Here is a 23,015-nt window from a genome sequence, read left to right as displayed (position 1 = left end):
AGAACCAATCAGTATGGTCTTGTGCGTGTAAACAGACAAACATGGACCTGTTTGCCAGGGTGGGGGCTGAGCTCGCTCATTCAGTCCAGGCAGCACGAGGACTCATATGGATCGTGATAAGCCATCAACTACAACCGCTGAGCACAGGGTGTGCTCGGAGCCTTTTTACTTACGTTATTGCACCCACGTCTCCTGGGAGCCCTGTGGCTGTTACAATTGCCATTTCGGACGGGGGGGGGGGGGGAAACAGACTCTGGCTATGCCGGATGACTTCGAGGATTAGCCGCTTGACCTTCTGGGGAGAAGCAGAAGAGAGAGTTCGGCTCTTGACTCCGGACAGTCTACGCAACCCGTGGAGGGGACAGGAGTATCTGAGAGCGCACCTGAAAAGAGCCGACGTGCCCGTGGTCTCAGTTCAGGAACACGGAACCCGCGCTTGGTTAAGGCGAAGGAGTTTCCGCCCAGCAAACGCCAAGGGCGCGGGAGTTTGCTCACTTTGGGGGGGTTTAAGATGATTCGTCAGCAACTGACACCCTGGCTTAAATAGGGCGTCCTGGAGAGAGGGGCTCGGCCTCGCTACCTGCTGCCCTGAGCCCCCAGCTCCGGCCCCCGCTCGCGGGCCGGTGCGCGTCTCCCCCGCCTCTGCCCGGCAGTTCGGTGGGGCTGCGCGCGGCGCCAATGGCAGCGCGGGCTGCGCGCTGGGGCGGGGTCGGGCCTGCGCGGGGGCCTCCCGAGGGGTCCGGCTCGGCCCCGGCCCCTCCTCCTCCCCGGCGAGGCCCAATCGGGTGGCGGCCCCCGGCAGCCCCGCCCCGCCCCTGCCCGCGCCCGGGCGCCTGGAGGGCCTTGGCAGCCCGCCGCCAGGCAGCCGGGAGCAGCACCGGCGCTCGGATCTCGCCCGCCGCGGTCGGTTCGCTCGCCTGCTCGGCGGGATGGCTGGCTACCTGCGGGTCGTACGCTCGCTCTGCAGGGCCTCCGGCTCCGGGCCGGCCTGGGCGCCGGCAGCCCCGACAGGCCCCAACTTGCAGGAGCAGCCGCGGCGCCACTGTGAGTGCCACGAGGAGGGTCCGGGCGGGGCGCGCGCCCGGCACCGCGACGTGGCGGCCTCCCGGGCGGGGGCCGGGGAGCGCGACTCGGGGCGATCGCGGGCCGGGGACGGCGGGGTTGGCACACAAAGAGCCGGGGGGGGGCGGGGACTTGAAGGACGGTGGCAGCTGGTGGCCCGGGAGCTGCTGGTCCTGCGGCCCTGCGCGGGCGGGGATTCCGGGCTGCTCCGCGCCCCCCCAGCTATTCCCGTGGCGGGTGCTGGGGGTGTCCCGGGCCCGGAGGGTGTCCTGCGCGCCCTGCTCCCCGGGAGGGGCCAGGCCAGCGAGTAGGGGGCTGGAGCGCCAGGCCCGGTCTCCCCGTGCGAGGGAGGGTCTCGGCGCGGTCCCTGCTCAGACAAAGGCGGGGAGACGGCCTCCACTTCCCTTTCCTTTTCAGCCGGGCGCGCTGTAATCCCTCCTCGCTGTCAGGCCCGCGTCAGCTATTTTTGGAGCCTTTTACGCGACAGCTGGAGGAGCGTGCTTCTGATTTTCCCTTGTGTTTGGACACCCCCCACCCCTCCCGTCGCACTTAAGTCTCCATCCTGGAGCCTCTCCTTGGCCTGACCTGGCGTTTTCTCGCCAGCCGGTTCCTACGCTGCTCCGCCGGCCCCACTCACCCGACTGCCAGACTGAGTGATTGGGCAGCTGCTCCAAAATGTCACTTTCCCCACTAGTTACTCACTGCTTCTGTGGTGCCCTTAGCACCCTGCTTAGGAAAGAAGACAGTAGTCGGGTCATAATAAGCAGGATTAACCTGAACCCCCATTACCCTCGCAGGCTGCCCTCTGTGGCATGTGGCCTGCACCGTGGCTCTCCATTGCCAGCGACAAAAGGCAGGGAGAATGTAGGTCCCTTGGCCCTGTGTCTTGCCTGTTGCCACGGAAACCCCTTTCCTGACCTGGCCTGGAACCCCTTGGAGTGAGCCAGGACAGTGAGGAAGAGGGAGTGGGGCCCAGGCAGCCTGGCCTTACTGTTCCGGTAGGTAATCTTTAACTAGTGTGGGAGCAGCTGACCAGAATTGGGGAGGGGAAGGTGGGGGCTGGAGCTTGGGCTCCAGCCCCCACCTCTCCTGCCAAGGAGAAAGGGACATTTCTGCTTTTGTACTTCTGGGATTTGTCTTGTAAGTGGTTAGCCCTGCAACTCCAGGGTTCCAAGTGCGCCCAGGCCCCAAACCACCTCTAGCAAAACAGCGTGAGAGTAAAGATATTTTCTCCCTTCTTGCCCCCTGCATTGATGGTAAAAAAAAAAAAAAAGAAAGTTCTTTTAGCTGTAGGTCCTTCCAGAAGTTCCCAAGCTGGTTGGGTTATTAATGGGGAGAAGGCTTAGTGTTTGAGTTGGACATGAGACTTACAGCTGTGGCCTCTTCGAGCTTGTCACCCGGCAACACCACCGGAGACAGAATATTTGGCATTCCCCTTGATGACAAGGAACGGACACGTTTCTTTTGGCTAAAACACTCTGGTGTCTTTGCTGCTTGGTAACTCCCCGGCTCCTAGTTTTGCATTTCCTAGGCCTCCAGCGACGGCTGGTGGCGGTTCTGATGAGCCCGACGTCCTGGAGGGGAGGGTGGGCTGTGCCCAAGCCCTCACTGTGAGAACGACTTATCTGGCCTTCCCTAGCTTCACTCCTTGCCTGGCAACTTCTTACTTTTCTCACGCTGCCTCTTCACTTTACAGATCTTGGTGACTTGCCTGCACTCTCAGATTCAAGGGCAGATTATTATTTAATGATTGTTGAAAGTTCTGGAGGCCCGCCTGGGGAGTTATTATGTGTTCCTCCCCGAGGCTTGTTTCAACTGCATCAGGTAAGAACAGGGCTGCCCCATCAGAGGTGTTTTGGGTGGTCATGTTTAGGCCTGGAACGTTTGGAGAAGTCTCTGGAAAGCCTGGGACCCGCCCCCAGGTGCTCCAGTTGAGCTGGGAGCCTCTGGCACTGGTTCCGTTCGGGGCATGAGGTGCTGGAAACTGCCTTCTGGTTATTGGAAGCCGGGCTCTGTGACCTGCCCTGGAGTTGACACTTGTGTACACGTTTAAAATGCCAGTGGAGGGGCGCCTGTGTGGCTCACTCGGTTAAGCATCTGACTCTTGATCGTGGCTCAGGTCATGATCTCACGGTTCGTGGGATCGAGCCCCGTATCAGGCTCTGCACTGACAACTCGGAGCCTGGAGCCTGCTTCGGATTCTGTGTCTCCCTCTCTCTCAGCTCCCCGCCCCTCGCTCACTCTCAAAAATAAACATTAAAAAAAAAAACAGTATAAATTGTGAGCTTCTCAGGGCAAGTTGCCCATTGCCTGGCAGAGACCCCTGTCCCATACATACATCTGTGCTGGTCTGGTGCAATCTGATGGTAAGAACTCAGTGGCCTCTATGTGACAGTGCATCCCAGGGGCACATTTCATCCCAACAGGAGGTGGGGGCAGGGCAGCCCTTACTATAGGCCAAATAGACTGTAACTTGACATTCATCTGTGACTTCAACAACTGTCGTGCCTCTGCTGTGTGCCAGGCACGTGAAGGTGCTGGGGACAGAGCCAGGAGTAAGAGGCAAAGATTTCTGCCCGTGTGGAGCTTAAATGCTAATGTGGGGACTGTTAGTAAAAAGGTAGAAGTTGGCTAGCATGGCATTTGGAGAACAAAGAGGCCAGGAAGGTGTGCGTGGAGGTTTGGACTTGGGGGGGGGGGGCAGGAAGCACAGAAAAGACCTCCTTGAAGAGTCACCGAAGGAACAAAGGAAACAGGCCATTTGGTTATGGCCAACAGGTGCCAAGGCCGTGATGCAGGAGTGTCTGATGGAGGAGAGGAATGTGTGATGGAGGAGTGCGTGATGGAGGAGTGTCTGAAGGAGGAGCGCCTGACAGAGGAGTGCCTGATGGAGGAGCGTCTGATGGAGGAGTGTCTGATGGAGGAGTGTGTGACGGAGGAGTGTCTGATGGAGGAGTGCGTGATGGAGGAGTGTCTGATGGAGGAATGCGTGATGGAGGAGTATCTGATGGAGGAGTGCGTGATGGAGGAGTGTCTGATGGAGGAGTGCCTGATGGAAGAGTGTCTGATGGAGGAGAGGAGTGTCTGATGGAGGAGTGTGATGGAGGAATGCATGATGGAGGAGTGCCTGATGGAGGAGTGCGTGATGGAGGAGAGGAGTGTGATGGAGGAGTGTCTGATGGAGGAGAGGAGTGCGTGATGGAGGAGAGCCTGATGGAGGAGTGCCTGATGGAGGAGTATCTGATGGAGGAGTGCCTGATGGAGGAGTGTCTGATGGAGGAATGTGTGATGGAGGAACGTCTGATGGAGGAGAGGAGTGTCTGATGGAGGAGTGCGTGATGGAGGAGAGCCTGATGGAGGAGTGCCTGATGGAGGAGTGTCTGATGGAGGAGTGCGTGATGGAGGAGAGCCTGATGGAGGAGTGCCTGATGGAGGAGTGTCTAATGGAGGAGTGTCTGATGGAGGAGAGGAGTGTCTGATGGAGGAGTGTCTGATGAAGGAGTGCCTGATGGAGGAGTGCCTGATGGAGGAGTGTCTAATGGAGGAGTGTCTGATGGAGGAGAGGAGTGTCTGATGGAGGAGTGCCTGATGGAGGAATGCGTGATGGAGGAGTGCCTGATGGAGGAGTGTGATGTCAGAATGTGTGATGGGGGAGTGTCTGATGAAGGAGTGAGTGATGGAGGAGAGCCTGATGGAGGAGTACACCTTTGCTTGTGGGAAAAGCAGAGAGGGAAGAGTCCTGAGCCAGGCAGAGGTCAGGGGAAGGGGGTCAGTGACAGATGAGGTCAAGCGTTGTGGGGACCACACATTTTTGAGGACTTTGGCCTTTACTCTGACTGAAAAGGGAAGTTTTGCAAGGTTTTGAGAAGGGTATTGTGGCCTGATTTACATTTTTTTAAAGCTCTTTTAATCTTTAAATTATTTTTTTAATGTTTATTTTTGAGAGAGACAGAGACAGAGGGTGAGTAGGGAGGGGCAGAGAGAGAGGGAGACACAGAATGCGAAGCCGGCTCCAGGCTCTGAGCTGTCAGCACAGAGCCCCACATGGGGCTTGAACCCACAGACTGAGAGATCTGAGCCGAAGTCCATGCTCAACTAACTGAGCCACCCAGGAGCCTCCCCGCCGCCCCCCTCCCCCATTTACATTTTAACAGGCGCATTCTGGCTTCAGGGTCCTGGTGGGAGGGTGTAGTCATACTCTGGCAAGGTTATTGGCCCCGGGGGTGGTAAGAAGTGGTTGGATTCTGGATGCATTTTGAAGGAAGAGCCAATAGGATGTTTCAGTGGTTGGCACGCGCGTGTGAGGGAATGGGGAGGAGTGAAGGATGACCCCAAGGAAATCTCTTCCAGATTTGCTGCCCTGCCTTCTTGAGCTCCCAGGAACTGGGGGCTTCTCCCCACATGCTGCTGGGCCACGCCGGCTTGGCAGCTTCTTGGCCGACAGCCAGGGCAGGCGTGTGGTTACGCACTTATTCTTGGGGGTGGCCATCTTGGGAGGGACCTTTAGCCTTGAGTTTGGAGCAGCGGGCCAATCCTGAAACAGGCGCCGGGTTTTGAAATCCTTACTTGGTGTTGGGTGCTCGGAATCCCAGACCCGGGAGGAGAGTTGGCCTCCCGGACTCCCTGTGGACTGGTGTAACTCCATCCCACACTCTGGCCAAGAGGCCAGTGTGCAACATGTCATCCGAAAATGTCACGGTGGCTGTCCCTTGGAAGCTTTCAGGGAGACCCCCGTGCTGTTCCTTGGGTTTCAGATTGTTCGTCATCTCTTGTCACCCAGAGAGGGGTGGACGATGGGGGTGGCTCTGCCGTATTGGCTGAACCACACACAAGGTCTCCCACTCTGATGCCTTGGGGCCTGTGTCCTCTGGAGGGTACGCGATAGGCCTGGAATCTTTGTGTAAAATCTCCTGGGTTGCTTTTGTTTTGAGTGGTTCAGATTAAAATTTTTTAAGCGTTTATTTTATATTTGAGAGAGAGAGAGAGAGAGACAGAGTGCTAGCAGGGGAGGGGCAGAGGAGAGCCGGAGACAGAATCTGAAGCAGCCTCCAGGCTCTGAGCTGTCAGCCCAGAGCCCGACGCGGGGCTCGAACTCACGGACCGCGAGATCACGACCTGAGCCGAAGCGGGTCGCTTGGCTGACTCAGCCACCCAGGTGCACCCCTTGACTGATTTAGATTTTTAAAAACTTAAAAACCGGTATTTCTTATTCTTATTGTGGTAAAAGTACCGCATAACACAAATTTCCTGTCCTAGCCATTTTGAAGTGTGCCATTCGGTAGTGTTAAGTACTTTCTCACTGTTGGACAACCAACCCCCAGAGCTTCAGCGTCTTGCAAAACTGAAACTCTGTATGTACCCGTTAAACAACAGCTCCCCATTCCCTCCTCCCCCAGCCGCTGGCAACTACCACCATACTTTCTGTTTCTGTGAATTTGACTGCTTTTAGGTACCGCACGTAAGGAGAATCAGACGTAGTTTTCTTTTTGCGACTGGCTTGCTCTTCACGTACTGTCCTCAAGGTTTATCCCTGCCGGAGCTGTGGCTTGTGTCCGCACATTTTTTACGTGGGTATACACATCGAATGGAATTTAAGGCTGAATATTCCATTCTATGTGTATACCCACGTAAAAAATATCCCACTTAAAATGTATTGACTTTCTGGGTAAGGTACGGGAATTGTGCAAAGCTTGGGCGATATGGTTATGAATTCCCTGCCTATTTATCACTGCTTCTCATTTATTTTAAGAGTTCAGAAATGTTCATCGTCGCTGGATTGAAAGTGTGTGGGAAGTGTGGCCGTGTTGCTTATATAAGTATGCCACAGTAGAGGTCTGCTGGCCGTCCCAAGGGCAACTGGTTTTGTGGAATTTGAGACGAAAGAATGAGCAGCAAACGCTATTGAGGAAGGTCCAGATCCATCGCTCTTGCTCACAATGGCGGCACTTCCTTTTTCAATTTCTTTTTTTTTTTTTTAATTTTTATTTTTTATTTTTTATTTTTATTTTTAAAAAAAAATTTTTTTTTCAACGTTTATTTATTTTTGGGACAGAGAGAGACAGAGCATGAACGGGGGAGGGGCAGAGAGAGAGGGAGACACAGAATCGGAAACAGGCTCCAGGCTCTGAGCCATCAGCCCAGAGCCCGACGCGGGGCTCGAACTCCCGGACCGCGAGATCGTGACCTGGCTGAAGTCGGACGCTCAACCGACTGCGCCACCCAGGCGCCCCCCTTTTTCAATTTCTGAGCAAGCACATCCACATTTAAGTGGCGGGGAGCCCAGTCTGGGAGAAGCTCGAAATTGTGAACATCGTTTGACCTTTTGGAGGGACGTTTTTCTTAGCCGTCCTGGATCCGTTTCCAGAGTCCTGTTCTCTCGAAGGCTCATACCACATTCTGTTTTTCCCTTCGTTCCTTGAGGGACACTGGAGTTGTTTCCACCTCTTGCCTATTGTGAGTAATTCTGCTGTGGACGAGGGTGTACAGATGTTTCTTTGAGACCCTGTTTTACTTATTTTGGATAGATATCCAGAAGTGGGATGGCCGAACAATATGGCGGTTCCATCTTTGATTTTTTTGAGGAAGCACCACACCGTCTTCCGTAGCAGCTGCTGCACTGTCCATTCTCACCAGCTGTGCACAAGGGTTCCAGCTTCTCCACATGCTCACCAACACTTGTTGTTTTCGGCTTTGGGGTTTTGGGTTTGGTTTTGGTTTTGTTGGCAGCCGTCCTTGTGGGTGTGAGGTGGTATCTCATTGTGATTTTTGATTTGCATTTCCCTAAGGATGAGTGCTGTGGGACAACTTTTCATACGCTTATTGGTCTTTTATGTATCGTTTTTTTGGAGAGATGTCGATTCAAGTCCTTTGCCCATTTATTAATTGGTTTTTGTGGTTGTTGTATTGTTGAAATCGCCTGATTTTAAAACCTTGGTCACCAATGCATATGCTTTTTTTTTTTAATTTTTTATTTTTTTAATGTTTTTATTTATTTTTGAGACAGAGAGAAGACAGGGCATGAGCGGGGGGGGGGGGGGGTAGAGAGGGAGGGAGACACAGAATCGGAAGCAGGCTCCAGGCTCCGAGCTGTCAGCACAGAGCCCAACACAGGGCTCGAACCCACGAACCGTGAGATCTTGACCTGAGCCGAAGTCAGACGCTCCACCGACTGAGCCACCCACGCGCCCCTGAATATGCTTTTTTAAAATCGCTGCGCGAGCCAATCAGGAGTCTCTGCTGCTTTGGCTTCCGTGCCCCCTGCCCCCAGTTCTGGGAAGGGCCCTTTCAAGGAGGCTGTGCTCCTGACTTTGATAACTGGGCTGCTTGCTCTGTCTCCGTTGTCTGTAGGTTTTCCCTTTCATACTCACTCCTTTAGGCCAGGAACTATTATATTTTTTGGTGTTTCAGGAAGAGGTGCTTAGCACCTGGTTGTAAATAAGTGGGCCCTGTGGTCTCTGAGGGTTTGACACCTGCAGGCACCACAGGGAGGGCTGCCTGCTATGATCGTGACGTTGAACTCCCAGATGGAGCAGGTGTGGAGCCCACAGCCCACAGGCTGCTGGGTCTGAAGCCCAAAACTTGAGTGGAGCCCATCGAGGCAGAAACCTTTAAGACTGGCCACAAATGAATTCTCCTTAGGGATTATGATTACGGTAGCTTCAGTACATTAAAACAACCTTGATTAGCTCTCATGACATTAACTCATAGGAGATGCTCTTAAAAACTAAGCTAGCTTGGGGCACCCGGGTGGCTCAGTTGGTTAAGCGTCCTACTGTTGATTTCAACTCAGGTCATGGTCTCGCGGTTTCTTGAGTTTGAGCCCCGCATCGGGCTTGGCACCGAATCTCCTTGGCGTGGAACCTGCTTCGGATTCTGTGTCTCCCTCTCTGTCTGCCCCTCCCCTGCTCATGCTCTGTCTCTCTCAAAGATAAACATTGAAAAAAAAAATTAAAACAAAATGAAGCTAGCTCTTCAGTGGCCCAGTAGACTTTCTGCAAGTCCTAAAGCCCTTTCCACTCAAGCTTCCAGCCCGGAAAGGTGAAGGAATTCTGTGGCTTGGGTCCAAAGGCCCCTGTGGCGGAGGTGTGCCGGCTGAGCTCACCTTGTCCTCCAGGGAATGGAATGTTTGGAGTCTGTGTTTGCCTTCTGCTTCTCCATACGTGACCCCCGAGGGTGTCCAGAGGCCACACTGGGGCCAGAGACCTGGGATCAGGCCTGACATTGACACAAGCCACGCTTCCTGGGTCTCATTTGTCTTCCTAAATAACCTCCAAGATTCCTTTTAGATTAAGAAAAGAGAAAACAAAAAAACCTGTTTGCACATCTTTGGGAGACTATTTTTAGATTAAAAAAAAATCTGCGCACATGTTTGGATAGTGAATCATTTCGCTGCACATAATTCACCTTTTTCTTAGTGGGTTGGGGATGTCAGCACGAGTCATGGCTATGGTGCGTGTTGTAGGGCAGTGATATGTGGGGGATCTGTTGGGTTTTGGTCACTTCTGTTTTAAAATTTTTTAATGTTTATTTACTTTTGAGAGAGAGAGAGGGGGAAAGAACATGTGCGCGCGTGTGCGTGGGGGTGGGGGGGAGGTTAGAGAGAGAGGGAGACAGAATCGCAAGCCGGCTCCAGGCTCCGAGCTGTCAGCACAGAGCCCGATGCGGAGCTCGAACCCATGAACTGAGAAATCGCGACCTGAGCTGAAGTCAGACGCTTAACCGACTGAGCCACCCAGGCGCCCCAGTCGCTTCTGTTGTAAACGTGCTTAGGTGGTCATGCTTTTTCAGTGTCAGGGCCTGCTTTTCGTAGACGTCCGTCCCTTGCTGTCCACCTAGCAGATGTCGCTTCTTCTGACCGTTGGTGTTTTTAAGTGAACATCCTAATCCTTTCTTCTGATTCGCCGTCTCGTGTCTGGTGAGGCGGAAGATCCACGACGATGACATCTGTAAGGATTGTGCGTAACCTAAGAGTAAATGGGCCCTAAGCGAGGGCGGAGGGGGCTCTGCTGGGGACAGAGCCCAGTCAGTTCTCAGCTGTCTCACTCCGGCCCGGGTGTCAGCGGTGAGCGAGCCTTCTGATGGTCGAGGCCCGGCTGTAGGTTTTGCACCTGTCTTGTTGCCCTCCCTACTCTGCAGGGGCTGTTTCTTCCCAGGCCGTGGGTACCTCCGTGCTGCAGGCTAAGGTTCAACAAGTCTCGCTCAAGGTAGCCTGCACTGATTTAATTGGATGGGTCATTTTCTTGAGTTTGCTCGGGAGTTCACTTCCCAGACTGTTGGTTTTTCTCATGAGTCAGACTTTCCTTGAAGAGCCTCCCCCGCCCGGCTCCTGTCCTCCTCCACTGTCGCTTTGGACCTTTGATGCTTCTCCGGCAGGACTGGCCAGCCTGCCAGCTTGGATCAAGGTTCGGAGTCTCATTCTGGGTGCCCTAAGCCTCTGCTTGCCGCTGAGCAAGTGGGAATCCTGGTAGCTCTGTTGTCCTCAAGCTGTGTCATCTTTGGCAGGAAGCTGGCAAACTCTCCGAGCCTCAGTTGCACCACATTAAAAAAATTTTTTTTAACGTTTATTTATTTTTGAGAGACAGAGACCAGAGCACAAGCAGGGGAGGGGCAGAGAGGGAGAGGGAGGCACAGACTCCGAAGCAGGCTCCAGGCTCTGAACTGTCGGCGCAGAGCCCGACACGGGGCTCCAGCCCACGAGCCGTGAGATCGTGATCTGAGCCGAAGTCAGACGCTGAACCGACTGAGCCACCCAGGCGCACCCAAAGTGGAGGTAGCCATATTCCCTTTGGGAGTGGTTTGAGGATGAACCGGAATCACGCAAAGGGGGTAGGGGACCACGTCAGGCGCAGAGGAGGTGCGAGTGCAGTTTCCGTCCCCACTTAGATTTAGTCGGGCTCTTGTAACAAGGTTACGAGGAAACTCACAGAATCGCTGGGGTTGGGCCACAGCGCCTGCCCTCGGAACTGGGTGGCGACAGCCTGTAGGCATTCCCTCCCCTGCCTGCTCCCGGACAGGTGGCCCTGCTTGGCTCTGGACCTCTGGCTCTTGGGCTCCTCTGCCTTCAGATTCCGGCCACCATCTTTCAGTCCTAGCTGGCCATCCTCAGTGGGGGGTCCGGGTCCCCCCCTCCCCCCCCAGGCGGCCCGGCCCGGGAGCTGGTCCTGCCGAGGGGGAGTGAGTGTGGGTAACTGAGCCCTGGCTGACACTGCCCTCCTGGGTGAAGGGCAGGTCCCGCGGGGGAGGAGAGGAGCTCGCCCAGAACGCCCCCCCTCCCCCAGAGGTATGATGCGCCGTGTTGCCCGGTCCTAGATGCCGACAAGAGGATCAAGGTGGCGAAGCCGGTGGTGGAGATGGACGGCGATGAGATGACCCGGATCATTTGGCAGTTCATCAAGGAGAAGGTAGTTCCCTCCCAAAGTGGGCGTTCAGCCCCCGCGCAGGCCCCCTCGAGCCCCTGAGTCACAGTCATCTGGGCTGATGCCTTGCCCTGGTCATCTGTTTCTAGCTCATCCTGCCGCACGTGGATGTCCAGCTCAAGTATTTCGACCTGGGACTCCCAAACCGTGACCAGACCAACGACCAGGTCACCGTAGACTCCGCACTGGCCACCCAGAAGTACAGTGTGGCTGTGAAGTGCGCCACCATCACCCCCGATGAGGCCCGTGTGGAAGGTGTGAGGGTGCGGAGGCGGGTGGGCTGGGGGCGCGGGGGCCGCGACACGAACCCCGTCTCCCTGCGACTTCGCGGGAGGCGTTGGGGCCGTGGGGTTTCCTGCAGAGGAGGCTGGGAGGGCCGGTGAGGGGCTGGCACCCACGTGGGGTGTGGCAGGGCGGAATCCAGGCCCGTGGCGTTGCTGCTGTCCCGCGCGGCTCTGGCCAGCACCGGTAGGTGTCGTGGGCCACGGACACGTTGCTGAAGCCGTCAGAGGAAGGGCAGCCTCCTCGGGCGCCCCTCTCGCCTCCTGGGCTGTCCTGCAGGCAGGTTCACAGAGACACCACCTCGGGGCCACCTCTGGCCAGCGGAGTGCCGCGTGTCAGCTTGTATCTTTCAGAGCTGCAGTGGGCTCTAGGGAGCGTCGCTAGTGTCTTGCTGCTGTCTTGGCCTTGCGGGTCTGTCCCCTGCCCCCTGCGGCCGCAGAGGGGTCTCAGAGAGGTGCGCTCACCAGGCTTGGACCGGCTGCCGGTCCCTGCTTCTGGGGAGCACTTTTGAGGGTTTCCCGAAACAATGGCACCAGTACGGGGATAAAGGGGCCACGTTTGGAAAATTCGAGAAAGGGTCGTTCAGGGGTGTGCAGAGCTCTTTCTCTCTGCCTGCGTCCTACGGCACGAGGGAGCTGGAAGGAAGCATTCGAAACACATTTCCAAACACTCCAGACCTTCTTCCGTCTTTCGGGTTTGTACCTGACCCTGGGACATTGGGATCATTTAAGTGCTAAGCTCTTCTTTGTGGGGTTTCTTTTCATTTCTCCTGAACCCTGGGATTTCTGTACCCCTGTTTTATGGAGAAGGAAGTAGAGAGCCAACAGTCCCGGTAACGTGGGCTGGACTCCACGGTTTGTGGCAGTACTGAGGCCTGCCCTCTGGTCTTCTGGCCTCTGTCCAGCGAGACGCCATACTGCCAGACTTCGTCAGACCGAGCTACGTCCACGCATGACGCGGGAATAATACACTAGCTGAAGGAGCCCCGATGTGCCAGGCGCTGTTCTAGGCGCTTTCCATAGAGGTTTATTTAATCCCGACAGCAACCCAAGATGCGAGGTATTTTTATCAGTAATTTCATTTTATAGCTCAGGTTAACTCACTGGCATAAAACTCACAGTTACAGGTGGCGGAGCTGGACCTTGAACCCAAGAAATCTGATCCCAGAGGGGCGCCTGGGTGGCTCAGTCGGTTGAGTGTCCGACTTTGGCTCAGGTCATGATCTCACAGTTATGGGTTCGAGCCCCGCGTTGGGCTCTGTGCTAACAGCTCGGAGCCTGGAGCCTGCTTCGGATTCCGTGTCTCCCTCTCTCTCTGCCCCTCCCCTGCTCTCACTCTGTCTGTCTCTCTCTCAAAAAGAAATAAACATTAAAAAAAAAATAAAAAAAGAAAGAAGTATGGTCCCAGAGCCCACATACTTATATTTTAGACCTTCCCCAGGGTGATTTTTAGGGCTCCCATCTGGCTGCGTTCTTGCTAAGGGTTCAGATTTTGGTTGGAAGGTGGGGGCTGCAGTGGGGTCCCTTCACCTCTGTCCTCCTAGAATTCAAGCTGAAGAAGATGTGGAAGAGTCCCAATGGGACCATCCGAAACATCCTTGGGGGGACCGTCTTCCGGGAACCCATCATCTGCAAAAACATCCCACGCCTCGTCCCCGGCTGGACCAAGCCCATCACCATTGGCAGGCACGCCCATGGCGACCAGGTTGGCCACGGCAGGAGGCGGGACTCGGCTCTTCCTGGCCTGGGCCCCTCGCTCGGAACCCCTGGCCCGAGCCGTGCTCTTGTCTCTGCAGTACAAGGCCACAGACTTTGTGGTCGACCGGGCCGGCACGTTCAAGATCGTCTTCTCCCCGAAGGATGGCAGTGGCGCTAAGGAGTGGGAAGTGTTCAATTTCCCTGCCGGCGGCGTGGGGATGGGCATGTACAACACGGATGAGGTGAGGCCCTGGCGGGTGGCTCCTGCGTTCCCTCCTCCCTCCGGGGCCGCTGCGGGTTGGTGATGCTCACTACTCCCGCGTCAGTGGCTTGAGGAAGGTCCGAGGCCCGTGAGCCAATGCATCTTGGCTGTGTTTCGGGGGGACCAGTGCATCTTGGCTATGTTTCGGGGGGACCTGCTGTGGACCTGGTGTGGAGTGAGGCTGGAAGACAGACCCCCCGCTTAGCCAGATGCCCCCGCACTCACTCCCCGACACACCTCTGGGGGCGTGTTAGTTGTCTGGGCTCTTGGCTTAAGCGAGCTGGATAAGCAGTCTTTTCCCCTCCCCGTCTCTTGGCTTTCGTTCCTTCTGCGGTTGGCCTCATTCTCAGGCTGTGAGGAAGTGACCACCGGCAGCTCCAGGCTTACCCCTGCCGACTTGGTTACCCTGTCAGAAAAGAGCCTCTTTTGCTCCTGGTTCCAGTGAAAGTTCCAGGCCTGGGTCACATGACCCTCTCTGAGCCAGTCACGGAGGGCTCAGAGGGGATAGGCTGGGACACACCGTCAACTCTAGAGACAGGCAGGTGGGCTGGGGGAGTTAGCTGTACCCCGGCCATACGGCCTAAGACCTGGGGAGCCCAGGGAGGGCTGGTAGCCCGCAGGCCGGCCGGGCCCCACGCCAGGGACCTCTCTCCCCCCGCAGTCCATCTCGGGTTTTGCGCACAGCTGCTTCCAGTACGCCATCCAGAAGAAGTGGCCGCTGTACATGAGCACCAAGAACACCATCCTGAAAGCCTACGACGGGCGCTTCAAGGACATCTTCCAGGAAATCTTTGACAAGTAACAGCCTCTCCCTTTATTCCTTCCCAGGGATCCCACAGCCCTTCTCTCCTGTCCCCCCGGGTCCCTGTCCTACGGGGTGGCCGCCGTCCCAGTGCTTTTGGCTCGGCTCGAGGAGAGATCCTCAAGTTGTCAGCCTCCCGCCCTCTCCCCACAACAGGCCCTTTTGCTCCCAGGCACTATAAGACCGACTTCGACAAGAATAAGATCTGGTACGAGCACCGGCTCATTGATGACATGGTGGCTCAGGTCCTCAAGTCTTCAGGCGGCTTCGTGTGGGCCTGCAAGAACTATGATGGAGACGTGCAGTCGGACATCCTGGCCCAGGGTATGCTGGGAGCACCTGTTCCCCGAGGGGTGGATCGTCGGTCTTCTCCGGCTGGGGGCATTTTCAGACCCCCTTCGTAGAAAATGTGTCCAGCGTGGCAGCAGGACTGGGGCCGGCCGCCTCATTGCAGGGTTCCCCGTGGACAGCAGGGGGCAGGAGCTCGCCGGCATCTGAGGGAGGAAGGGTCACAAGTTAGGTTTGGACTGGTGTATTACTAAGGCTGCTGTTACAGAAAAAGGAGAACCTAGGAATTCAAGTTCTAAGGGGCCAGGTGCGTCAGCTGTGACGTTGTTCCTGTCCACGAAGCCAAGCGACTGTGCCCCCAGGTTTGGGCCAGGGTTGGCTCCAGTAGAAAAATGGTTTTGAGCACAACCGGGTACTTTTCGAATTACAGAGAATTCGCTTTGCACAGTCAACCTGTTGGCTGTAGGAGAATACTGGGGAAGATGGCAGAGCCCCAAGCCCTGGACGTCCTCTAAGAGATCATTCAGATTGCAACATACAGCATGGACGAGACCCTTAGAGAAGTAGCCGTAAGAAATAGCCCGATTGTGCCCGGCTGGCTCAGTCGGAAGAGCAGGCAACTCTTGATCTCAGGGATTGTGGTTTCCTGCCTCAAGTTGGGTGTAGAGATCACGTAAGAAATAAAATCTCAGGGCGCCTGGGTGGCTCAGTTGGTTAAGTGCCTGACTCTTGATTTCATCTCAGGTTATGATCTCACAGTCGTGGGATCGAGCCCTGCGTCTGGCTCCACGCTGGGCCTGGAGCCTGCTGGAGATTCTCTCTCTCTGCCCCTCTCCCTACTTGCGTGCACTCTCTCTCTCAAAGAATAGAATAGAATTCTAAAGTAAAATCTTAAAAAAAGAAAAGAAGAAATAGCCCAGTGGTGTTGGGCACAAGAGCAGCGCCCCACAAGAGTAGGGAGTAGACAACGTGTAGAGCAGAGAGCGGAAGAGAAAGAAGGGTACGTGAGATGGTTTGAGGTCTAGCTCCCGAGAAGGAAGGTGACGCCCGCCCCGGGGTTGCAAGGAGAATGCCTAAGAATTCCTGATGTTTCATAAAACCTTGGCCTTTATTTCATTAAGTGTGGTAGTGGTCCTCTTACTAGAACAATTCCTATCTCGGATGGAAGGATGAGAAGCCATAGCAGACGAGAGAGGCATGAAAGTTGCCCTTAAGTAAACAAGGAATGGGTGAGTGCGGAGGTCCAGGAAACATGGAGAAGGGACCCCTTCCCGTGTCTCAGCAGCAGAACTTCTCAGACAACGAATTTTCCTGGAGAAGTTTTTCGCTTTTTTTTTCTTGGGACTTAACACAGTTCTTATTTTGGTGCCATGGGGTGCTTTTGAAGCCCAGGAGACCTTGACAATAGAAAAGGTTGACATCTGGATTTGGGAGAATTTGGAAATAAGTCACAAAGCTTTACAGTAGCCTGCGAGAGAGGCACACAGAGGGATCGTTGTGATGTAGCTGGTGGCAGGCTTTCTGCTTTCTGCGTGAACGAACCGTGCGGTTGCGAGCCAGGCTGGGTGGGCAGAAGTCCTGGGGTCTTGGGCTCTGGGGGCCCCAGGCTCTGGGAACCCAGATGTATGTTAATAGGCTGATGATAGCCACCTTTGAACGCCCCCCTGCCCTGTGCTGGGCTCTAGAGACCCACGACAAGGGTGGGCAAGCCCGAAACAGTGGCTGTCCTCCTGGGTGCCGTTGGGGGTCACGAGCTGAGGGGGTCTCCTCCCAGCAGAAGGGCAGGGGGACTCAACCCCGGTGGTCTGAGGAGGGTGGGTGCCGGCACCGAATGGAGGGTCTTTCCACTCTTCAGGCTTTGGCTCCCTCGGCCTGATGACGTCTGTGCTGGTCTGCCCAGATGGGAAGACCATCGAGGCTGAGGCCGCTCATGGGACGGTCACCCGCCATTATAGGGAGCACCAGAAGGTGAGTGTAGGGACCGTGGTCGCATGCCCATCTGTCCCGGGGGCTCAGAACCCACTGGCTCTGAGGGCTGGGGGGATGGGACTGACCCGTCAGCCTACGGGTGGGCGGTCGCGTCCGGGTGGCCCCCTTGTCGGCCGGTTCGGCTCCCGATCCCCCTACGACCCCCGCCCCCAGGGCCGGCCTACCAGCACCAACCCCATCGCCAGCATCTTTGCCTGGACGCGTGGCCTGGAGCACCGGGGGAAGCTGGATGGGAACCAGGACCTCATCAGGTGAGCGGAGAGGGAGGGGCCTGAGCTGGCCCAGGGCAGCTTCTGGGCAGGCTCTGTATCGGGGCCTCACTCTGGCCCGTCCCCTGCAGGTTTGCACAGACCCTGGAGAAGGTGTGTGTCCAGACGGTGGAGAGCGGAGCCATGACCAAGGACCTGGCGGGCTGCATCCATGGCCTCAGCAAGTGCGTGGCTGGTGGCAGAGGGAGGGGCTGGCCTTCTGGGACCTTCTTCCCTGGGTGGGAAGAAGCCAGAGCTCCCTCTTAGAGGCACCTCCCCCCCTCCTCATCCTCAGGTCAGCTTAGCTGCCAAGGGCCTGGGGTGGGCCAGGTCCACAGCCCTGAGACCCTGTGAGTTTGCCCCCATCCCCGAGGCTAGGGGCTCAGAGCCTTGCCGTCCCCGTCTGTACAAATGTCTGAAGTTGTGTGGCCCTTTGGCGACGGGCCCTAGGCAACCTTTGACGCGCAGCCTGGGCGTGCCACGCCCCACGGGCACGGGAGGGCAGCTCCTCGGGTGCCCAAGTTCAGGCTCTGCCCGGACCCAGGCTGGAGCCGCGCCTCACGTGAACGGTGTTCTCTCGGCAGCGTGAAGCTGAACGAGCACTTCCTGAACACCTCGGACTTCCTGGACACCATCAAGAACAACCTGGACAAGGCCCTGGGCCAGTAGTGGGCGCGGGGCGCGGCCCGCAGCGGGCGGGCCGGGGTGGGGGGGCAGCGGGCCGCGGCTGAGCCTCCCGGCCCCTCTCAGGAGGCCTTTCTAGGGGACGTTTTTTATAAGCAAGATGTTTTTAAGAATATCTGTGTGTTTCCCCTCATGGTGATGTGAGGCAGGAACAGCGTGTTTTACCTCAGCCAGTCAGTGAGTTTTGCATACTGTAATTTATATTGCCCTTGGAACACATGGTGCCATATTTAGCTACTAAAAAGCTCTTCACAAAACCGTCCGCTGTGTTTGTGCCCGAGGGAGGAGGCAGCCCGGCCCGGGGCCCCAGAGAAAGAGGCCCTCAAAGGGCCGGTGGAGTCCACCCACGTCCCAGGCCTCCATTCACAGGGGCCACGGTGAGGCGAGGGGGCCGGGCGGCAGTGTGAGTGTCCTGAATTCTACGGGAGCCGCCCGGCCAGCCGCTGGGCCTGTGGTGTGCAGGCCTGAAATTACCAAACACGATCCGGTTCCTGTATGCTGATCTCCACTTGGGGATTGTTACCACTTCCTGGTAGATTCTGGTTACGTTGCCATTGATTCATTGATTTTTTTTGCTTTGTTTTAACCTCCTAAAAATCTTGAGACCTCTTTATTTACCCTTTGCTTGGTCCTCAGAATGGGTTCCACGCAGCGGTGGCTTCACGGCCCTCTGCACGGCTGCCTGCGGCTCGGGGCTGGGACTGTGAATGGAGGTCCCTTGTAGTCTAGGCCCATCGGGTCCCTAACTTGGGTTCCTCCTCGCCATTCTTTGGCAAAACCAGAAAAGTAAGATGGAAAGTTGCAGTAAAGCAAAACAGATCCAACTTGAAGGGCTATCTTTTCATGCAGGGAATATATTCTACTTTTGGGGTCTCAATGCCCGGCGGGGGCGGGGGGGGGGGGAAGAGTTGTGCCATTTTCACCTGATCTAACAGATACTTGGCGACCCAAAGTCCATTTCCCCAGTTTCCAGGGTTGGGGGCGGGGGAGACTCTCATGGCTCTTGAAACTGGGCAGCTGGGACCTCGGTAGCTCGGAGATGTGTTCTAACCGCCCCTCACCCTGGTGGCCTCCGTGTATTTGAAGGACCGCGCGTCTGCAGTAATCATACTGAACTCCCAGGGCTGTGGGAAGAAAAGCTGGTGTGCTGGCTCTGCTTAAGGGCCCAACTCCTGGGGCAAAGCTCAAGGTTTCCGGCCCCTTCTTGCCCGTCAGTAGGAAGGGCTGGCAGCCTCGGAGCCGCAGTCTGGCGTCGTGAGCTGGCTTCTGTCCTGGTACCCTGTCGGTGGGTCAAGAGGAGAAGCGGCTTTTCTCTGCAAGTGGTGGGAATTCTGGGGCCTTGGCCGCAGCCCTCCTCTCTTGGGCTTGGAGCGGCTCCCCGTAGGCGCCTGGCCCTGCAGGTGGCCATTCCAATGCCAAGGATGGTCTGAAGGATGGTCTGCGTTTCTTCCCCCTCCTCGGAGAGCAAGCGACGGATGCCCTGCTGTGTGGGGCAGGGCAGCTTTGTTGGGAGTTCCTTCTGGGGGAGGGGTGAGGACCAAGTCCCCAAGAACCACGGGAAGAAGCACTCACAGTCACCTCGCTAAAGAATATTCATTTATTTATAATTATTGCTAAGTAAACTTCTCTCTTAAACGGGAACATAAAAACACAGTAGGGCTTTGCACAAGTGGAATTTCTAAACAGTTGGTTCGTATACACGTCAAAATAAGTTAGAATGGAATTCGTCCAGGAGTTTCCAAGTCACCCAAGAGGCCGCACGCCTCTCTTGAGAGGTTGGGGAGGGGTGAGGACAGGAGCCTTGCCGAGACCACCCCCCAGCTCAAATTAAGTTGTGCTGTTTCCTTCTCTTAGCTTTGCCTGGGTCCAAGGCACAGGGCAGGGGGCGTTCAAGTATTGAACCTCGCAGAGGGCCGAGCTGATGGCAGGGCTGGGGGAGGAAAGGAGAGCCCCGCCCTGGGGGCCAGACCGTCTCCCTTGGGTTTCCAAGACCAAGGCCACTGCGCTGGCAGGAAAGAAGAGGAGGAGGAGGAGGAGAAGGAGGAGGTACAGGGTTCTTTTTGGTACCAGGGGAGAAAGACATTGTGGGAAGAGGTAGTTTGCAGGGGGTGATGCTTCTGCTCAGCAGGAGAAAATGTCTTCTACAGTGACGGGGTCACTGCCACCTGAGGGTCATCATGGCGGGCACCTGGGGGGCTGGGGGGGCCTCGGGGTTCTGGAGGGGAGAAGGCTCCTTTGAGCCCCCAGTCCTCTCGTTTGTCGCCCCTTAGCATGAGCTTAAGCAGAGAAGGAAGGGGCACCTGGCTGCCTGATCCCGAGGCCACCTTGTCCTCCCCTCAGTCCTGATCACAGCCACCCTGAAGCCTGGCTTGGTCCTTCACTAAGGGTACAGCTTTGGGGGTAGTCAGTTGCATTTCAAACTGGTCCCCCCCCCCCACCCCACCCTGGCTGTTCCCCCTCCTTTCCTGGTTTCCGGGCCGAAGTTGGTGGCTTCACCTCCTTCGTGCCTTTGGGGACAGCCCTGCCTGCCCCTCTCCACTGAGGCCTCCGGAGGCGAGTGGGCAGGAGTCCGGGTGCCCTAGCATTCCTGAATGTACTATTTCATGCCCTGGGCCTGTCTTCGGTTCCCAGGGCAGGAGCTGGCGCGGGGACAGAGGCGATGAGAGTAGGCAGGCAAGGGAGGGAGCTGTCGGCTGAGCAGAATCGAGCAGCCTTGGCCGCTGAGGTGGGTGGTGCAGAGCGAGTCACTGGCTGGAGAGGCCGGGCAGGGGCGGAGGGCCTGCCCAGCTCTGCGTCCTGCCTCTCGCCAGGGCCCGAGGCTCCCTGCCAGCCCCCCTCCGCGCCGGAGTCCTGCCTGGCGGGCCACCGGAGCTTGGGGAGGCGTGAAGCGCTCACGGCACACAAGGGAGCTTCCATTAGGAAAAAGAAAATGATCTCCAGCATAAAGAATAGGTGACAGAGTTGGAAAGGAAAAAAAAATAATAAATTACCTTCAAAATACCCCTTTTGCTCAAAAATTTTTTTTTCTCTATGGTCTTCATTTTCTTTTTAACTATGTTGTTCTTTCTGGGAACCTGTTGAGTCTTGGCTGTCCCCACCCTCAAAATGGATACTTGTTAATAATAAAATACTCCAGCCACCCCCCAGGTGGTCCTTGGCCTCCTCTGGGGACAGCCCCTCTCAGTCCCCGTGATCCCTTCGCTGTGCCCTGCCCCTCACTCGAGGGGGCCCCCATCTGTCTCAGTGTGTGCCCAGCGAAAGGCACATCCCAGCTTTGTTCACATCGGGGGACCCTGGTGCGGGGACCAGTTCAGCACAGAACCGGATGACATTTGTTGAAATCCACTTTAGGGACACCCACTTTTAAACGGCTGGAGGGGGGGCCTTCTGGGGGTTGGCTGGAGCGGGCATTCGCCGGGGGCTGGGCTACACCCTGCTTTCCTAAGGCCAGGACCGGGGCGGCATGCATGCCTGGCTGGAGGAGAGCGCGGGAGGCACCAGGAGGTAGAAGGCAGAGGGCCCTGCCTGGCTGTTTATGGACAAGGTGGGGAAGGGGGGCTCTGGGGCCTGGGCTTTTGGCGGCCCAGGGGCTGGTGAGGGATCGGGGGGGGGGGGGGGCAGTGCTGACCAGCACAGGAGCTCAAACATCCCTAGAGGCAGGAGTTGGTCCAGAGGAGAAACAAGGCAAGACTCACGTTCTCTCTTCCTCCGGTGCCGGGACCCCGGGAGGAGCCGCCAGGAAGCGCATCAAACCCCTGCCCACTGGCTGCCCCAGCTCGGCTGGGCCCCCGGAGAGACCCACGGACCCGTGCCCCTGTGACCTATCCCCCAACGGCCCCGATCAGCATTCCTCCCACCCTCCCACAGCAGCAGGCCAAGGAGACCCAGAGCTGGGCCTCCTGTGCTCTCCTTCCTCCCCCGGATGCCTGGGGCCTGGGCCTGGTTCACAGCTGAGGCCAGTAGTACAGTCTCCATTTGGTCTACGGGTCCCGAAGTGGTGCAAACGACTCCGTGGGAGGGGAGGGCTCGGGACAGCGGGGCAGTAGCTTTCTCAGCCGCGGGAGGTGCGCCCGCGGCACGTGGGTCTCCCCCCGCGTCCCAAGCCCTCCTCGCCCTGTGGGCGCCCGGCTTGTGCTATAGCACGTTGTAGTAGGCCATCTCCTTCATGGCCTGCTCGGTGAGGACGCTGGCCTCGGTGCTGCTGTGCACGCCAGCGTACGTATAGGCGTTCTCGAAGTCTTCCGTCTCCTGCTGGCTGTCAAGCTCCGAGGGGTCCGTGCCCGTCAGCTCCATCATGGGGTCTGCAAGAGAGGCGCGCGTGAGGCCCGGATGCCGCCTCGTGGGAAGAGCCAGGCCCTTCTACACGGAGGCAGAGGACCTTCCTACGGGATTTCCTAGTCCTTGCTTCCAGAGGATTCTCAGCTGCCTCCCTTCCTGCGCGGAGAGGCCCCCAGGCTCCCTGTGGCTTCTCACCTGGGTCACCAGACCTGAGCCCTAAAGTTGTGTGGGTGGGTGCAGGGCTGGCCTTGAACTTTTCTTTGTCATGCCTCTCTTGCCTCTCCTAGGGGTCCTCTGCAGGATCTCTTGGCCACATGCAAGCCTGCTGCTGTCATGTTTCTGCAACACCACTCGCTTAGCACGAACTGCACGCGTGGTACTTCTCACGAATACTCCCAGCAACCCCGTGTAGGAGGTCAAGAGGAAGTTCAGAGAGGTTAATCAACTTGCCAAAGGGCACCCAGCAAAAGCACTGTTGTTTTAATTTTGTTTCTTTATTTTTGAGTGAGTGAGAGAGACAGAGTGCGAGCGGGGGAGGGGCAGAGACAGAGGGAGACGCAGAATCCGAAGCAGGCTCCAGGCTCCAAGCTGTCGGCACAGAGCCCGACGCGGGGCTCGAACTCACAAACCGTGAGATCATGACCTGAGCCGGAGTCAGACGCTTCACCGACTGAGCCATCCAGGTGCCCCGAAAGCACTGTTGTTTTGATCCACTGTTCTGCTCTGCCTCAAATGGCAGGAGGGAGGGGCGCCTGGGTACCCCAGGTACAACAATCAAAAATGTCTCCAGACTCAGCCAAACGTCGGCAGACTCACCCCCAGTGGAGAACCAATGGTGTGAGGGTAACCTCACCCCTTACCGACGAGCGGTTCAGGAATGAATTCAGGCCAGTGAATCACGAGGAAAGGCCTGTGTGTGAAATCTCTGAAGTCACCCAATTCTCACTGGTTTCCTAGAGCAAAAGGGAAGAGGCTCTTACTCTCCCCACTGGTTGTGCACAAGGAAGC

The 23,015-nt window shown here is 56.7% G+C and overlaps 2 protein-coding genes across 7 annotated transcripts in view; one reads left to right on the top strand and one right to left on the bottom strand.

Moving 5' to 3' along the window:
• The first annotated feature begins 853 nt into the window (after positions 1-853).
• On the top strand, positions 854-17,986 carry IDH2 (isocitrate dehydrogenase (NADP(+)) 2). 2 transcript variants are annotated; one of them, XM_047086750.1, is made up of 11 exons: positions 860-1,044; positions 11,371-11,462; positions 11,567-11,732; positions 13,303-13,463; positions 13,555-13,698; positions 14,380-14,516; positions 14,693-14,844; positions 16,664-16,776; positions 16,951-17,048; positions 17,138-17,230; positions 17,630-17,986. In XM_047086750.1, the coding sequence occupies exons 1-11, from the start codon at positions 930-932 to the stop codon at positions 17,712-17,714; spliced, it is 1,356 nt and encodes a 451-aa protein (XP_046942706.1). In that variant the 5' UTR covers positions 860-929; the 3' UTR covers positions 17,715-17,986. The 2 variants fall into 2 exon arrangements, with proteins under 2 accessions (XP_046942707.1, XP_046942706.1); XM_047086751.1 differs by lacking the exons at positions 16,664-16,776; positions 16,951-17,048; positions 17,138-17,230; positions 17,630-17,986 and adding an exon at positions 15,239-15,463 and having other exon boundaries at positions 854-1,044.
• A 1,317-nt stretch (positions 17,987-19,303) lies between these two features.
• Positions 19,304-23,015, bottom strand: part of ZNF710 (zinc finger protein 710) — a 69,631-nt gene continuing 65,919 nt past the window's right edge. For all 5 annotated transcript variants that reach the window (XM_047086748.1, XM_047086746.1, XM_047086747.1 and 2 more), the window contains one exon: positions 19,304-22,030. In XM_047086748.1, coding sequence (XP_046942704.1) covers positions 21,864-22,030 — 167 coding nt within the window. In that variant the 3' untranslated portion in view covers positions 19,304-21,863. The remainder of the gene's footprint in view (positions 22,031-23,015) is intronic.

The sequence above is a fragment of the Lynx rufus genome, unplaced genomic scaffold (assembly GCF_022079265.1).
Source record: "Lynx rufus isolate CCGP_SWC_20201006 ecotype Redwood Valley unplaced genomic scaffold, mLynRuf1.p SCAF_21, whole genome shotgun sequence".
Taxonomy (NCBI): Eukaryota; Metazoa; Chordata; class Mammalia; order Carnivora; family Felidae; genus Lynx; species Lynx rufus.
This window is presented reverse-complemented; position numbering and strand designations above follow the sequence as displayed.

Excerpts from the sequence above, each read along its gene's own strand:
- IDH2 (XM_047086750.1), top strand. The coding sequence starts at position 930 with ATGGCTGGCTACCTGCGGGTCGTACGCTCGCTCTGCAGGGCCTCCGGC. Across the intron at positions 13,699-14,379 it reads GCATGTACAACACGGATGAG|TCCATCTCGGGTTTTGCGCA; the intron begins GTGAGGCCCTGG and ends CTCCCCCCGCAG. Across the intron at positions 17,049-17,137 it reads GGGAACCAGGACCTCATCAG|GTTTGCACAGACCCTGGAGA; the intron begins GTGAGCGGAGAG and ends CGTCCCCTGCAG.